Here is a 16,808-nt window from a genome sequence, read left to right on the forward strand (position 1 = left end):
AGAGAGGGAGGGGGGGAGAGAGAAAGAGAGAGAGAGAGAAAGAGGGAGACACGTAGGTGAGGTATAAGGTATACATGCGGATGGTTGGCCAGGCAGAGACTGTACACAAAACTGCTCTCGACTCTCTCATCCACAATCCCATCTATAGTAAGATCCTGAAGTCTGACACATCGCGTATCGGTAGCCATCAGCATCAGCATGAATATCGCGCGATACGGAGCGCCAAAAACCTGAACGAAAAGAAAGTAGAGAAAAGATTAGGAACTACGAAAACACTACGATGGGGGAGGGGTTAGGTGGGGGATCGATCGAAGAATTAAATACATTAGTTATAGGGATGATCCGAGACTTGCAAGGATCAGAGATATCGCAACTAGACGTGTGTGTGAGATGCATGTCGCGTGTAAAAACACGTATAGGTAGGTATAATATACATAGGTATGTACGTCGAGTCCGCTTCAGGAAACGCGATTGTGGCCGACAGTAACCTAGAAAGCGAGCAGCGAACAGCCGCCAGCCAGCCAGGCAGCCAGCCATTCACGATTACGGGACTGTCCGTCGGTCTGTCGGTTCGTTTGCTCTGTCGATGCCATGCTACCCGGAGGCTAAAGCCAAGAAGGTGTCGAGAGCCTGAAACTGAACCGAACCAAACTGAACCCAACTTGACTTTACTCGACTGACTTTGACGCTACGTATGCGGCTCCCAGGTCTCCCAGCTAGCTCGCATACTCTTCGGAATTATGCCTGATGCTTTTTTCACGTCTTTTTCTTTCTCTTTCTTTCTCTCCAGTTGGCCACGCAGAGACACAGGCACGTAGTCGAAGGATGAGGATGAGGATGAGGATGATGATGATGACTATGGTGGTAAGGAATTTTAGGAAGAGAGAAGGAAAAATCATTTTTACGATTTTCTACTACTTGCCTCGTTTATCTTGGTCGCATTGTCGGCGTGTGATATCCGGCAATAATGAGGCATTTTAATAATTGCACAGTTGGTTTCGAGAAACGGGACGACGGAAGAGTAAAATCAGAAGAATAAAAAAAAGGAATAAATTGGAAAAAAAAACGAAAGAAAAAAACAGTCAGGGCGAAAGAAAAATGAAACGACAAACGGGAGGATAGAAAGCAAAAAATTGAATACCGAACGTGGCGAAATGTGAAAAAACAACCGTACAACCCGTAAATAAACGCGACAAAGCAGCGGGCGAAGGGCGCGATTATATCCTCGAACGTTTTCACTGACACACAGGGCGCTATAACGCGGTGTTTTAGCTACACGTTTGATACTGGGCTGCTGACTGGCGATGGTGCTGTTGCTGTTGGTGCTACCCTCGTAGAAAACGCTGTAGTTATACGAACACGACGAGTACAACCGTGGATGTTTTCACCACACCGCACTCTTTGGTAGCAGTTAAGTTAGCAAGTATACCGGTCGATAGGTTTAACCGCATATTAATATCGCTTCTTTCTTGTATTTGTTATCGGTATATTTACCCATTTGTGATTGATTTTTACCCAGATATGTTAGAAACTTTTTTTTAAAATCATTTACAGCACACACTCTGCCTTCTCGTTCTCTATCCCCCACCTATTACCACATACAGACATTACACACTTCAATTTTTCAACATGGCCGTCGTCGTACTCACGGATCGGGGCGAGACGACGCGGACGAATTCGGAAACTATAGCGCTAGCGTACCGACTCTCCTCTCGCTACCGACACTAGCGATGACCAGTGACTTTCACGCGAACTTCGGACATCGATCACAACCTGATATCGTGACATAGCCATCTATTGCTGCAACTGCGAATTCAGCATAATCATCTCGTACGATGATTGTTCTCTGTCGATAATCGTATTTTAAACAATATTAATATTTCTGTAGGCATTTGTATTGCAGTTATAGGGTCGGCACGCACAGGGAAAACCCGGAAGTCACAGAATTGCGCGATTAAGACTGGAATTTTATGTTCTTAGAAGAAATTAGCATCTTTTTTATAGCTCTTCATAAATAGAACTGTATCGGTTTTGTTAATTCGAGACAAAATTTAATATTACTTGTTATCGATACTTACGTTTTTTTTTTTTTTTACGAAAATTACAGCTTGTTATTAGGAAATAGATTTGAGTAAGCTGGCAATTGGTCGATATTAAAAGTACTGTCGGTTTTAAGAAATGTGCCATTATTAAATAGTATATGATTGGAAAACTCCTATTTTTCAACTAGAATACCTGGAAAAGTCGGAGAATTTCATATTCTAAGAAACGTCCCAATCCTAGGACGATTATAATTTGAGGAAATGTCGACCACCTTTAGAACGAATTACGTTCGCACGTTATTTCTTATTACCGTAATATTTAACTTTTTATTATACGAAGTCTATTCATTTATGCTCCGAAGAGATTTACGTACATCTACATTTTTCTTTTCTCATTTCGAAGGAAGTTTAGTACTTTACACAATCGTGTGCTCATTTATTTATGCCATACTTTTTCAAAACGTTCAACTGTACTAAATTGAGATTGTTATTCAATTTTCTTAAATTCGTAGGTAGAAGACATATTATTATACTATCATCATTGTTCTTATTAGATGAATAAAGTTATACAATACAAAATTAAATTCGGATCTTTTGAGGTGATAAAATAAAAACAGAGAAACAAGACATAATTATAAAGAAACTGAAACAATACTCAATTCGAAATTACTTTGAATAATCATGTAACAATTTAAAAGCCTAACTATTCGTTAAACGGGAATCCAGACAACTTGAAAAATTCAAATTTTCTTTAACATACAGAATACAACACATAAATCTTGTATACTTGAGATCTTGCAATCTTATTCAAACTGAACTTATTAAATTTAAGGAATATATTAATTATCCTTTCGATTCTAATCTATTCTAACCATTTCATCTTCCGCGAAGCATGCTTCTATGCGAAAAACTTTGAAATTTATACAAATGCATTGCGTAGTGTAGTAAGTAATTTATATGATCAGATGCGCTGATTTTGGAATAGTGACTAACGCACCCCATGATTCCAACAGATTCATCACTTTATTCCAATGCAAAGAACTTCTGCAATAATTCTTCGTAAATCGTCTTATCTGAGTCCAAAAACACACAAAATATAACCCGGTTGATCTGCAAAGAAGAATTAAAATTATTTTCAAGGCAATCAGGCATAAGGTAACAGGAATTTTCAGCATATGCAAGACATCTGTAGATACATCTACCTCTGTTTACTGTATGCAAAATCGCAGATAGATTTTCGCTAGTTTGAAGTAAATTTGACCTGAGATAGGACTTGAAAAATTCTTACAACATTGTCGTGGTCTTCTAGGAACTTTTTTACTGTTCCCAGGGCGACTGCAGCTGCTTTATATTGCGGGAATCCGTAAACGCCGGTTGATATGCAAGGAAATGCAATACTTTTAAAACCATGTGTTTGTGCCAGCACAAGGCTCTGCTCGTAACACTTACTAAGCATATTTGGTTCCTCATCCTGAGGTCCGACGGTATGGATTACGTCTGAAGAAGAGAGAAAACAGAAATAAGATTAGAATGAAAACTTTATGTAATTAGATGATGGAAATATCTCCTTCAGAATAACTGGACTTTTACCAACTATTTTTGTATAATATGAAAAGCCTTGAGCACAAGTTGGATATAATTATTAAAATTTTGTTAAAAAAGGTCATTTCATCAATAATAAGTTGAATACTAACAATTAGCTGGGAGAGCATAGGCGCCGGTTAATCTAACTTCTCCAACCCCACAGGGGGCCATTGTCATAGATTCTTGCTTGAGTGATGGACCGGCCATTTTATGGATTGCTCCATCAACTAGTAAACAAGGATATAATAGTAAGATGCATTTGTAAACATAGACATTGATCTAATTAGTCGTATCAGTCCAAACCTTGTGACTTGAATTCAACTAAAGAATTCCTTACACACAGGCCCTTCATCCATAGAAGTTTCAGGAAAATGTACATACCTCCGCCCCCTCCCCGGAGAGAACGATTGGCAGCATTCACGATAGCATCAACTTCAAGAGAAGTGATATCTCCACTCCAAAGTGAAACTTTTTTTGCCAAGTCATGTTCGACTATTCCAACTTCTTCCCAAGTCGATTTCTTCATGCATGACTTATTACTGTTCCAATATTCAAACCACGTTGGAATTTGGTGTAATGTAACCACATTCTTATTTGCAATTTTTCTGTACAATGCTCGCTTCTCCTCTGATGGCATTGAGAGGAATTTAACTGTTCAGAATTGAATGGACACATTTTAAAAGGAGTTGTTTGTATCTATAAATCATATCTTTTATCAAATCAGCCCAGAAGATTATATAAAATCACTGGCTATTTAAAATTAATCGTCGGCTCGAAGTAGGGACCGAACAACTCTTAAGAAAAAAAAATAGTCTTTGCAAGACAGAGAATTTATCATTGAGCAAAAACAATAAAAATTTGATCACGGTCAACAATGGTCCGGCTTTATAACGAACTAACAATCATAAGAGAATATTATATTTCTTGTATTTTGGTTAATAATTATATGTAAGCACTGATTAATGTCAAAGAAAATTGAAGTTTTTACTGCAATGATATCATTTCGAAATATCGTTTTCAAGCTTCAAAGCTCTTGTAGTCTATATCTAATCGCAAGAAATAAGTTATTGCATTTCTGATTTTAGCCTAACTTTTGTGCAAAAAAGGAAAACGGAAGATTGTTTCTGTCACACATTGAAATGAAAGTGTTCGAACTGAAACAAGTAATTGTTTATTTATTTATGTATCTCACGTTTCTCAACCTCAAATGGCATTTTGATATCACCGGTAGTTGTGGACGATTGTTGAGAATAACGTTGTAACCGCTGGACTAGAGCTGCCGGTGTAAAAGTTTTTGCCAGGTACAATGAACGTGTTTTCAACAATCCCTGCGGACACAGAATACGTTCAAGCCGTTCAAGAGAAAAACTTTTGTTTTGAAGACAATGTTATCCTCCACTTTGTTTATTTACACTTACTTTGCTAGGGAGCATTGAATTTTGGAGGTTACACCAGTCCCCTGACACACACGCTGCTAAAAGTGGTTCGCAAAATGTCCCTCGATTCTGCCGCCAATCTCCACCACTAGTGCGCGCGGTCAGCGAGGGCAGCGAGCGTGTCAGAAGTCTACTAGCGCCAGGTAGAGGAACTAAAAAACGGGGAAAAAACGCGTACAATTTTTTTATAGGTATACGAGCAGTGGTGAGTGTCAGGGGGCTGGGTTACACTCTCCCCGTATACACAAGGTATCAAGAGTTGGGAGTACTAGAGTCGAACTTTGGAGTGGAAGTCGCTTCGCGATGAGATGAAATATTAGATCGGCCATATTGGTAGGAGTTTGCGCGCCATATGCAAACGATGCAAACTACACTGTCCCGTGTTACGGCGTTGAATTCAGAGAGATTCAGTCAACGGTAACAAATATGACGGGCGATATAATTCCTTTATTATACATTACGCAATTATAATGAATAGTGTATTCAAAAGAATACGATACTAGTGATGCACATGTTAAATAATCAGTGATTTCAGTCTTATATTATTAATTTAATTGAAAATTTGAGTTAATCTTAATATCGATTATATATGAACGTAGATCAAGTATTTACGAATGTTAATTCAAGATCATTACAATTAGTTAATACTGTTGTGTTGAATGTAAAGAAATGTTCATAGGCATAGAATCATTGGGAGACTGTAATCATCGTTCAGATAAATAGGAATTGTATTTCTTGCAAGTCTTTCAAGCGATTGAAAAGTGGATCGCCATTTATATCACTGAATGAATTATGAAATAAAAATCTGAATATATACTAGATAAATGAATATTCATTGAAATACCATACTCGTTTCCACACCACCTTGCGGTAGAGTATGTGGCGCGTTTTTTTTATTGTGGTATCCCCAGTAGGCCTAATCCACAGCGTAATGATCGATCTTGCAACTATTCTCCGTGGACGTTAGTCGTATTCTTCCAACTTCGCAATCATTGAGCATGATCACGAAATCGATAGTAATACGCCTTGGAAAAAAAAAAATATGCGTAGTACAGATGATGGATTAAATGTTGTGAAAGTATTAAGGTTTAATGTCATCTGCAATTTTTCGGATTATACTTGAGGACAGGAGTCCACGACCTGAACACGAAAACTAAAACAGGCACCCAACTACTACCAAGTGAACCACTGTGTTGGTACAATAGTACCATCTGCAGATATGAACACACAAACGCGACAAGTAGTTGGACGTCACCTCGACAGTTCGAACGGTAAATATATCTGTAGTGAAGTGAATTGTCTAAATAGACGTCAACGATTGTTGAGGTATAAGTATTCTTAAAAAAAAAAAACTGAATTAGAAAACATAGGAGAAAAACGTTTGTCATTCAATTTAAAAAACACAATTATATTATCGGCAAAACAGATATCTCCATTGAGCTCTCGCATCTCAAAGATGATCAGCTGCTCAGCCCTGCACAGCCTTCCTCTCAGCCCGCTGAAGATGCGATGCTCTGCAATGCTGCGATGCTCTGCAATGCTGCGCTGCTCTGCTGCGATGCTCTGCAATGCTGCGCTGCTCTGCAATGCTGCGCTGCTCTGCAATGCTGCGCTGCTCTGCAATGCTGCGATGCTCTGCAATGCTGCGGTGCTCCAACGAAGGCTAAGCTAAGATGCCAGGACTGCAACTACGATGCGAAGACCCAGGATTGATGAGAATGCGAGAATCTCAACGGAGACGAATTTGCTCTGACTGGTGATTTGTCTCTATGAATTAAATAATAAACGTTCCTCCGCTTACCAATTCTAATTTAGTTTTCTAAAATAGAATAATTACTGGAAACACTTCAATCAGTTTTTAACAGCAGTTGACATGTAATTATCAGTCTACGGTTACATTACAGCATTCGAACGGTCGGTGTAAGATCCAACGGTTTATCACGTCGTTTGAGCCGATACAAACATGGCGGAAAAAATACTTCGCAGTATGTCTTTCACCATGCGTATTACGTCTCGTTTGTTAGTACATATCAACAAGATTTTGGGTTACCTGTTCGTAGATGAAAATTGGGTTGCCCATTAAAAGAAGACCCTTTCCTTCCTCGATAATCTCCTTACCTGTACAGGAGAATATCGCCAAAATGAAGAAGCGAACGACCCTCGGAAGGAATCTTCCACCTATCACGAAATGGCCAAGTGATATTTTTGGAAAATTGAGTTATTTTACGTGTATTTTCTGTAGCGTCTCGTTTATGACCGTCAACGTCTGATTTCTGACCACTTCTGACTCTTTGATCTGAGTAGCAGGGTTGCCAGATAAATAGTACGGCACGCCGTCAAAAGGAGGCGCAGAGGTAGCCAAATATAACCAACCTCCCAACACAAACAACTCCTACATGCATGTAAAAATGTTACCACGAGTCTCAAATGACACTATTGGCGAATATACCTATAAAGCAGAGAGAAACCTTATAAAGATTAGGTATTATACTACAAAGCGCAAAATCCGCGCGCTGTTTTTTGGGGCCCTACTCTGAATTATTACTTAACCATCGCACGTATCAAAAAGTCGCGTTTCCTACAAGTGCATATTCACTTTTTAAATTAAATGTAGAACTGATCATAAAATGATTCCCCATAGTCTCTACGTAGGTATATAAATGTATGAAAGACTAGAAAACTTCAGAAAAAATTGAAATCTCACAAATTATCCCCGTGCGATGAAAAATAATCGATGCTTTAAAAGTTTTAAATGGGTATACCCCACTTTTCACAGGTGGACATGAAATCAAAAGCAGGCCATAGAAATTAGCAAAAAGATGCAAAAATTTTACGCTCAATTTCGTGTCACATATTTGAGGAACAGGATTTTTCACAACCAGCGATTTTTTTTCATCTACATTAGCTTTGAATTCAATTTTTTTTTATCATCTATGATAATGGGCGGTGTTTGTCAAAGGAAGACACTGAGACAAGACATGAGAACTAACGCTATATTGAAACGCAAACAAGCGGCGATGCACCTGATTGTTTAGCAGATGAAAATATCAGTTGAACTGTAAATTAGTAAAGAGTTCAGATTAAAATTAGTCATAATGGAGACTCCAGACAAGCTATTCTAATGTAAATGAGAAAAGAAAACTTGGTGTTAAGGTTGGAAAAATGTCTCGTATTTGAACAAATTCCAGAATAATAGTAATTAGAAGACAACTAGCCACAAAATCAATTACCTAATTGAATATTATTCTACTGCATTTTTTATTATAATATATCGTGAAATTAATACGATCGTGACGTTTTTTCTATTTTTTTTTTTTTTTCTCATAATACAATCAAATTATACAGGATGTGTATTTTCATTTTTATATATCATAAATAGACGCCGTCGCCGCCACCGTCGTTTCCGTCGTCGTGGGTTTTACATACCGCTTTTACACAACCTTCGCAGGATCGGGCATTCTTAATATTCATATTTTTCCTATCAGTTTGCATTCATGTAAGTGTAGTGGTTATAATTCCGTCCTGCAAATCGCTTTAGCTTCATTCAACGTTTATAATAATAATTATTAATATTACTTCATAATGATAATATTATAATTATTAATATATATTATTTTACACTTATTTATTATTATTATTATATAGTATAATATTATAATGAATAATCAATTGTTATTATTTTTCTTTTTTGCGCTCCATCGGGCACGTTGCGATGTAGACTGCCCTTCGATCTTGGCCCTAATACATAATTATATGCTTTTACAGAGCTGCATCATCATCGTCATCATCATCACCACCATGATCATCACCATCATTACCATCATCATCATTATCATCATTATCATCATTATAATCATCATCACCATCATCATATTCGTCGTTTTCGTCGATAGTCATAATCATCATTTATTTTAAGTATAGTTATTATTACATTATTAGCGTTTATTTACATTACCGCAAACAATTAAGCCGGTGCAATTATTATTATTAATATAATATTATTATTATTATTATTATTATTATCATTATTATTATTATTATTATTACTCTCAGCACTTGCACAGGTGGCAAGTTGCAGGTAATTATATTCACTAGAAGAAAGAGAATAAAAACTCTTGGCTTATGCTTTTCATTCACGATTCTTTTTCATTCTCCTATTACTTCAATTATTTATTTTATAATCTCCAGTCAATTATCACCATTCCTTCTACCATGATAAACTGCCTATGATAGAAGATCTGAAACAACAGTAAAAATATAAAACATTATTTTCTCTGAATGCTTTCAACATACATATATATAAAATAAAGATAATAATTTGAAAGACTAAGATTTCCATGAACACAAGTTTACCAGATTAGAAATAAATATCGAACGATTCGTAATTATGTCAATTTCAGAATTCAAAGTTTACTGAAGTACGAGAAATCGTGATTTGGTTAATAAACAGAATGAAATCCGCTTGGACAATGGTATTTTGATAATATCATAGAACTCCAGACAAGAAGCAGAAAGATATATTAAATATTGCATGGTAGATAGTTTGAGATATTACCTGGTACTTGATTGTTGTCCTGGGTTTTGTTATTCCCAAAAGTATCCTGGAGGAAGGGGTTGGTATTATCATTTGCGTTCATTCCGGTGGTAGCCGGCACAAACGGATTCGCCAAGGGATTGAAAGCTGTAGCCGTGGGATTTAGATTTGAGTTGATAGAATCTTCATTTGCCAGCTTGGGCGTCAGGTCAAGGATAGCACCGCTACTCGTATTACTCATAGTGTCAAACTCCGACAGATCTAAGAGGTTGTTCGTCGCGTTGTTTTGCTTGCTACAAATACAAAAACCAGCAAAAAAGATAACAAATAGCAGATCAATTGTCAGTAGGTAAAGATGAGTCATGAACACAGGCGGGAAAGAAGCGCTACACAATTTTAATAAGTATTCTGCGTTTCTTCTATGTCTACTTTTCCTTTCCATTTTTTTTTTTATGTAATTAATGTCTATTCAACTACGGAGTGCTGTCCACACTGAGTCAGACTTACAATTAATTACAGCTAGTTTCTTCCAAAGTGACAAAGCAAAACAAAAATGGAAGTTTCATTCGCTTATTTCAAGTATACATTTTCTTGAGAAGTCTAATTCTTTCATAATTCAATGCTAAACTAATCACACACACAGGTTCACTCTGTAAAATGTGTCAAGAGAGAGAATGACTAGAATGAAAAATCCATCCCAGGTGTAAGGAAAGAATGACTCGTTAGATATGGAAAACTTCATGTAACGAACAAATACTATGCCTAAGCGTTAGCATACATTCATATTTTTGGACTCCTTTGATAAATGTTCAAAGGAACCTAATTATCCATTGTAAGCCATATTCATAGAAACGTAATATTTATTTACACTAATGAAAATCTACTTCCCCCGCAAAGTAATTTATACACTGACTGATAAAATCTCGACTTTTCTGTATTCGTCACTGCAGTGTAATGGAAGTGAAACAAAAAAAGATATATGAAAAAAAAAAATAATATATATATATTATACACAGTATTGCACGTAGGATATTACAGTAGTAGAAATTCCATCAGTCAATGATCGTAAAAATACCTAATAGGCATCAAGTAAGAAAACATGCTATACGATAGTAATGCGTGAAACTGCAGAGGCGAAATTATACCTACGTATACCTTGTTCAGATATCTATACAACAATCTATTTATGTATATATTTAGGTGTATATGTATACATACATGGCAAAAGTAGACGGCGATATATTGACCAAAAATGAAAAACAGAAAACAAACGTTTCGCAATAGTGGATCCGATGAGAAGACAGAACTGATTGTACAGATAGGCTAATATTACGTATGCGTATATATGTAAAACGAAAACGATAAGCCTATTTATTGCACTCTTCACTGTCCCTGTCTCTGCTCTAACAATATTAGCATCAATTAAACAATATGCATCTCATTTTTTATAGCATAAAAACAGTACTGGTGCAGCTTCTTAATTGGTCAAGCTATCTATAGAAAGTTTCCTCCCAATGTAGAAGAGAATTCTCTCCATTCTCCGCATAGAGGGTTTGTCTTTAAATTGAGGGCTATTCAAAAAGGATTGTAGTTAGATTCAGAAAACGATTAGGAGGAGTATTGACAAGTAAAAGAGAAGAATTGAAAATGTGGACAGTGCAAAGTATCAATATGCACAAAATTATGAGAGTTGTCGAAAACTGGTTAGTTCAGCAATATTATGCATGGAAGAATGAATTAACGATTATTCACTCGTCTTAATCGAATTCCAATTACTATCATTATTTAGATGACTCAGAACCTTTATGCTATTCATCGTTTCTTTTTGTGTCTTTTTTTTTTACATTATATACACTGGTTATCATTCTATGTATGTAGGTAGGCAATTAGTTGGTTAGTTAGTAAGTTAGTTGGTTAGTTAAGTTACGCTCAATCACCGACCGATGTATGTATATGTGTATTATGTATTCAAGTGCGGAATAGAATAGAATTTTCGTTTATTGTTTAAACGTAAATAACATTAATATGATGAATTAGTTAATCGGCTGCATATTGATCATGACTAATAGATTTGTGGCGAAATTTTTATTTTTTTGTTTTGCTTCATCATTAATTACCTCAGAAAGCAGATCAACAGATAATAGCATAGATCGTCAACCCCCTTCATTGCATTTTCTCTCACTTTCTCCACTCACTTCCAATATGCATCTTTTTGTCAGTAAGAAAGCTTTGCGTAACAAAAAAAAAAAATTACCAGTGGTTTTAGCACAAAATTAATCAATTTGACATTATATTATAATTCCACCTAACTACAATTGTTTTTCGTTTATACATGTATATATGTGTATACGTGTCTGTGTGTGTGTATATATATATATATATACACACACATACACACACCCGAGTTTACATACTTATATCAATAGTTATTGTAACTATTATATTATTCGCATCTTACATAACAAAATATACATAATTAGGGGGTATGACATACTAGGCAGGGACCAGGACAATATTAATCGAAAGATAATATAGACTATAAGTAGCGATAATATATGTATCAATGCATGTATGTATTTTTGTATGTATGTATATATGACAGTATATGCACAGGTTGAAGGGTATAGCTGTTTTTCTTCATTCTCAGTTTTGGCTAAAAGTCTACGCTTGATGATCTTTGAATGCCCTGTACACGGATATTCATAATCAACCCAACTTTGAAGGAGACAGTTTTAAATCACAATTGATGTTTATTATTCGAAACAAAAACTGTTGAGTCATTCTTTTTCTATCGAATCGTCCAAATAATTTAACAATTACTAATTAATATTAAATCAGATTTGAATATTGACGCACAAGGAATCGGAAAATACTCGGCTTAAGATTAGATGATCCTAGGGACTTCGTTATTATCAACGTTACAACATTAATACCAACGGTACACAATATGATGAGAATTATTATGGATCGAATCAATTTTTTATGTCTCTTTTGCTTATTAATATCATTAATGTTCTTTTTTAAGTTGATAACGTTTGTCATGGTTATGCAGTCAAAATAATTGCTGTATGATTATTACAATAGTTAAATTAGTAAACGTCATTTACTGTATGTAGGTACGCACAAAGCATATCGATATATGTATATTCATAAATAATTGTTGCAACTGATCATTTTTTTTTTCTTATTCAACTTTATTCTCTTCTTTCTTTTTTTGACTACTTTTGCGATGTAAGTATGCATGTACCATGTATGCATGTGTGACCTTATTGGCCAACAATATCTCTTCACTTCAGTCGTCAATATTCTTACATGTGTGTATAATTTTATTTATAACAAAAATGTGCTAGTATTAATAATAGATCGGATGCAACGTCATATTTCTTTGTCATTATTATTATTATTAATATTATTATTAGTAACTTCCTAATCATAGAACCACGTTAATCACAAGTGATGGGAAAAGTTATTTGTTTTAAATAATATTGCATAGGCAGTAGTAGTTCCGCAATTGTGCGGCTCTCCCTGATACTTTCACTCACTCATTTGCACACTCTCGTTCTCTCTCATCGTTTAATTCATTGTAAAGAGTTTTACCTTCACATTTATATATACTGTGCATCGTAATAAGAGTGCTGACCAAAAGATGTGGTAAAAAAAAATAAAAAAAATCTCAGAAAAATTAAGTATCTAAATGATTTCAGTGTACTTTGGATCTCCCAAGCCTCAAATATATTGATTCCGTGAATCAGTATGAATCTACCATATAATTCAGCGATTCTGAGTTCTGTAATCAAGTTATCAGGTTTCTACTATTTTTGGATTTTGCTGTCGAAATTATGTTTCACATGGATGACGGAAGATTTGACTCAGTGTTAACTGCATCTAGATTGAAAACGGTTAATCTTCACTTCATGAAAGCCAGCGTCAAGGCTTAGATACAATTTTCTATCTCAACTTTATTTGTTCCTCCGTATAAGAATACTGATGATGCATGAAAGAATGTTGGATTTCATTACCTTAGCAGTATTTGAGACAATCTCGTTTCCGGAAAACTTTTTTGTACAAAAGACCAAAAAGCAGGAGAATGTTGCGTGTGATACCTGCAACTGTATTTTATTCACGTTTCTTTCTTCTTTTTGATATCGGAAAAGCATTTATTCAGATCTTATTGTGAATTGTTTTGCTGAGTTTAGTATCGAGATCGAACATGTTATTTAATAAATTCTTTTTAATGGAACAGCATTAAAATTTTAATCATAAAAAGCGGAAGTATGGGTTACGCATCTTTTTTTACCTGCGTTCCATACTTCAACTAATCATTTCTACAACAGTTTAAAAAAAAGAAGAGCATCGGAGTATAAGATAGTGCAGTTTTACGATATACTACTAAAAAGTGTTATGAAAAGAACTCCGCAGTGAAAAAAATGTCTAAATCATACTTTCGTTACATAAAGTATCGTGTGCACTACAGAGGGAGTTGTTTTTTTTTTTTATTGCGCACACGCTCGCCTACAACCCGTATTGCAAACTTATGCTCGGTGTAACGAGACCTACTTGGCCTTCTTGATGCACAATCTACTATATTACAAAATAATACGGAATTGAAAATTGGGGAAAAACATTTGTATGTCTCTCAGAATTTTTTTTTTACCGAGTACAGATTATAGAATATCCAATTTCAGAAGAGAAAGCCGAATATTTGAAGAATGGGAGTTAGAATAACAACTAATGCACCAACTCTCATCACTTCTGTTTTACATTCAAAATTATGTTACGTATGAACCCTGATCCACTAACAATCTTAGAATTTAAATAAATTTTTCCGGAATATTTTCCCGGCTACTTTTTACTTGTTCTGTCATAATAATTCTTCATACGCGTCTATGTAGGTATTTCAATTTATATAGTGTACCTAAGTCATCGGGAGATTATCAAAACAGGCAACAATGACAATAAATACCTATCTAACTATCTATCTATACGTAGTATTAGCAACGATTATTAATTCAAACCTTTTGATTCTGTAAATAAATTTCATTTTTCTTTCGCGTACTTTATTCATTACTCACGTATTAATAGGACGTTGAAATTATCGTTATTTCACACTTAAAACCGAAATTCATGACTTTTTTCGTTGGCTGTTTCTGTGCTGCTGCAACGCCGACAAAGGCCAAATGCCTATGCTTCGCTAATAAACACGAGCATCTCTTTTAACGAAGATCGCCAATATTTTATCTTTTCTTTCATAATTTGAAAGTTCTCGTTAAATTTATGAAATATTTTTCGTATATATGTTTTTCTTTTTAACTTCGTTCTGTTCTGATGTAATGGCAGATTAAAAAGTGATTCGACACGACTAAGCGAGATTTTGCGCCAAGTTAAACTATTCGATCTACAACTACATATATTTGCATGTGATAATACTTCAACAGTAATATCAGTCACGTCCGTATTTTTCAAGATTTACAAGCTTCTGTTAACAAAGGATTACTATAATCGCGTGAATCGTTGATTGATGATTAATCAATCACACGATCACCAAAGTGTTTGTATTGTCTTTTACGAAAATGATCCATTCGTCATTGTCCAGAAGATTGGTATTTCGGCAGAGTCACTGAATTCCACTGAGTTTTTACATGTGTGCAAATCTTGGCTCAAGAATGCGGAAAGAAATCCTCTGTATGATTGCAGTTACTTTTTTTGTTGAATATTCGAATGAATCGGTAATTGATATAAGATCATTAAGAATATTCAAAAAGAAAAGAAACGTCAGAATATTTTAGTAAAGATTGCGATAGTAAACTTCACATTTTGGACAGCACGACAAGTGTAATTGCTTTGGTATTTTTGATACAGCGATGTGAGCACACAGTCAACGTTTTCTTTTTTTTTCAATCCGTTCTCATCGTATAACATAATTAGCATTAGTTTAACACAAGCTCGCAGTATTTGATGTGCACATAAAAGCACATATCTATATCACGCGCCCTACAAATCTTGTGTTCTCGTCGCATCATCATTTTCATCAACATTATCATCATCATCATCATCATCATTACAACAGCGTCATACTTACACAGAAGCTGCGTTGTCTAGCGGTATTGGTTCGTTCATGAGGCTATTAACGCCGTTCCCATGATTTCCGTGATTCCCATGATTCGTGTGATTGTGTCCGTTGATTTCACCCTCGCCGTTACCCTGGGCGTTATCGATAAGCAATAAATTATTGCTACCGCCGTTAACGCCGTTGCTGTGAGTTCCGTTCCGCAAAATAGTGTCGGGATTCGGAGCCTGAATCGTAGTACTTGATGTTGTTGTTGTTGTTGTTGCTGCTGTTGATAGCGAATTGTGTTCGATGTGAAGAGCTTGCTGTTCCCCAGCAATAAACTGCTGCGTTGCCTCTGATATCAGACTCGCTGTCATTACATCACCACCTTTCTCTCCAGACATTCCTTTGTTATCGTCACCAGGGCTGTCCTCTTTTAGTTTATCTCCGTCCCCACCTTCACCCTGTGTTTCAAATTAAAGCACGAAGTCGGAGATTTTGAAAGATGCCGAAACTGTTAAGAGTGATTTTGGAATGATCTGTATCAGTGGAAGGACTTACCTTTGTCGGTGTATTGGGTTGATTTTTTCCTCTAGTCCTCAGCATTATTGCTTCGACACGTTTCCGTCTCGCAATTCTTTCCTCTTCCTCTTTCTTCAGGCGTTCAGCCATTTCGATTCGTTGCCTATTATGGAATGAAACCATTTGTTAACAATGTTTCATTAATGGAAACTAAAGATTATTTTCTTTTCTTCAGTATTTCGTTAGAATTTTAGTAATTATACATGCGATACAAAGGAATACAAGAATATTTCAAGTGTGGAACAAAATTATTAACATCAATTTTTTTTTTAATCTGTCCAATTAAATTTCGTAGACTTACTTTTCAGCTTCTTCTCGAGCCTTTTTCTCAGCTTCTTCTTTTTCCAGCTTCTGGCGAGCCTCCTCTTCTCGTCTCTTGCGATCTTCTTCTTCTCGACGTTGAGCTTCCTCAATAGCCAGTCTTAATCGTTGTTCCTCAGCCTGACGAGCTTCGCTTGCCAATCTTAGTGACTCTTCTTCAAGCCGACGCTGCTCCTCTTCCTCCGCACGCTGTCGCTCCATTTCAAGGCGAGCTTCTTCCTCCTGAAAGAAAAAATTTGTATGCTCAGAAATTGCATTCT

At 35.8% G+C, this 16,808-nt stretch overlaps 2 protein-coding genes and 1 long non-coding RNA gene across 30 annotated transcripts in view; all 3 read right to left on the reverse strand.

Moving 5' to 3' along the window:
- Positions 1-2,346: 2,346 nt before the first annotated feature.
- LOC124183684 (macro domain-containing protein CT2219-like) lies at positions 2,347-5,182 on the reverse strand. 2 transcript variants are annotated; one of them, XM_046572486.1, is made up of 6 exons: positions 5,045-5,182; positions 4,819-4,954; positions 4,008-4,277; positions 3,737-3,853; positions 3,331-3,539; positions 2,349-3,152 (listed from the first exon to the last, which is right to left on the reverse strand). In XM_046572486.1, the coding sequence occupies exons 1-6, from the start codon at positions 5,057-5,059 to the stop codon at positions 3,066-3,068; spliced, it is 834 nt and encodes a 277-aa protein (XP_046428442.1). In that variant the 5' UTR covers positions 5,060-5,182; the 3' UTR covers positions 2,349-3,065. The 2 variants fall into 2 exon arrangements, with proteins under 2 accessions (XP_046428443.1, XP_046428442.1); XM_046572487.1 differs by lacking the exon at positions 4,819-4,954 and having other exon boundaries at positions 2,347-3,152; positions 5,045-5,175.
- Positions 5,183-6,458: 1,276 nt separating this feature from the next.
- On the reverse strand, positions 6,459-7,412 carry LOC124182054. Its single transcript, XR_006870677.1, has 2 exons — positions 7,290-7,412; positions 6,459-7,180 (listed from the first exon to the last, which is right to left on the reverse strand). It is a non-coding gene; the product is annotated as an uncharacterized LOC124182054 (long non-coding RNA).
- Positions 7,413-8,753: 1,341 nt separating this feature from the next.
- Positions 8,754-16,808, reverse strand: part of LOC124182409 (ensconsin-like) — a 77,167-nt gene continuing 69,112 nt past the window's right edge. For all 27 annotated transcript variants that reach the window (XM_046569658.1, XM_046569669.1, XM_046569663.1 and 24 more), the window contains 5 exons: positions 16,529-16,770; positions 16,207-16,330; positions 15,676-16,109; positions 9,618-9,889; positions 8,754-9,300 (listed from right to left, as the gene is read on the reverse strand). In XM_046569658.1, the coding sequence (XP_046425614.1) occupies positions 9,287-9,300; positions 9,618-9,889; positions 15,676-16,109; positions 16,207-16,330; positions 16,529-16,770 (1,086 nt within the window). In that variant the 3' untranslated portion in view covers positions 8,754-9,286. The remainder of the gene's footprint in view (positions 9,301-9,617; positions 9,890-15,675; positions 16,110-16,206; positions 16,331-16,528; positions 16,771-16,808) is intronic.

Source organism: Neodiprion fabricii, chromosome 5 (genome assembly GCF_021155785.1).
Source record: "Neodiprion fabricii isolate iyNeoFabr1 chromosome 5, iyNeoFabr1.1, whole genome shotgun sequence".
NCBI lineage: Eukaryota > Metazoa > Arthropoda > Insecta > Hymenoptera > Diprionidae > Neodiprion > Neodiprion fabricii.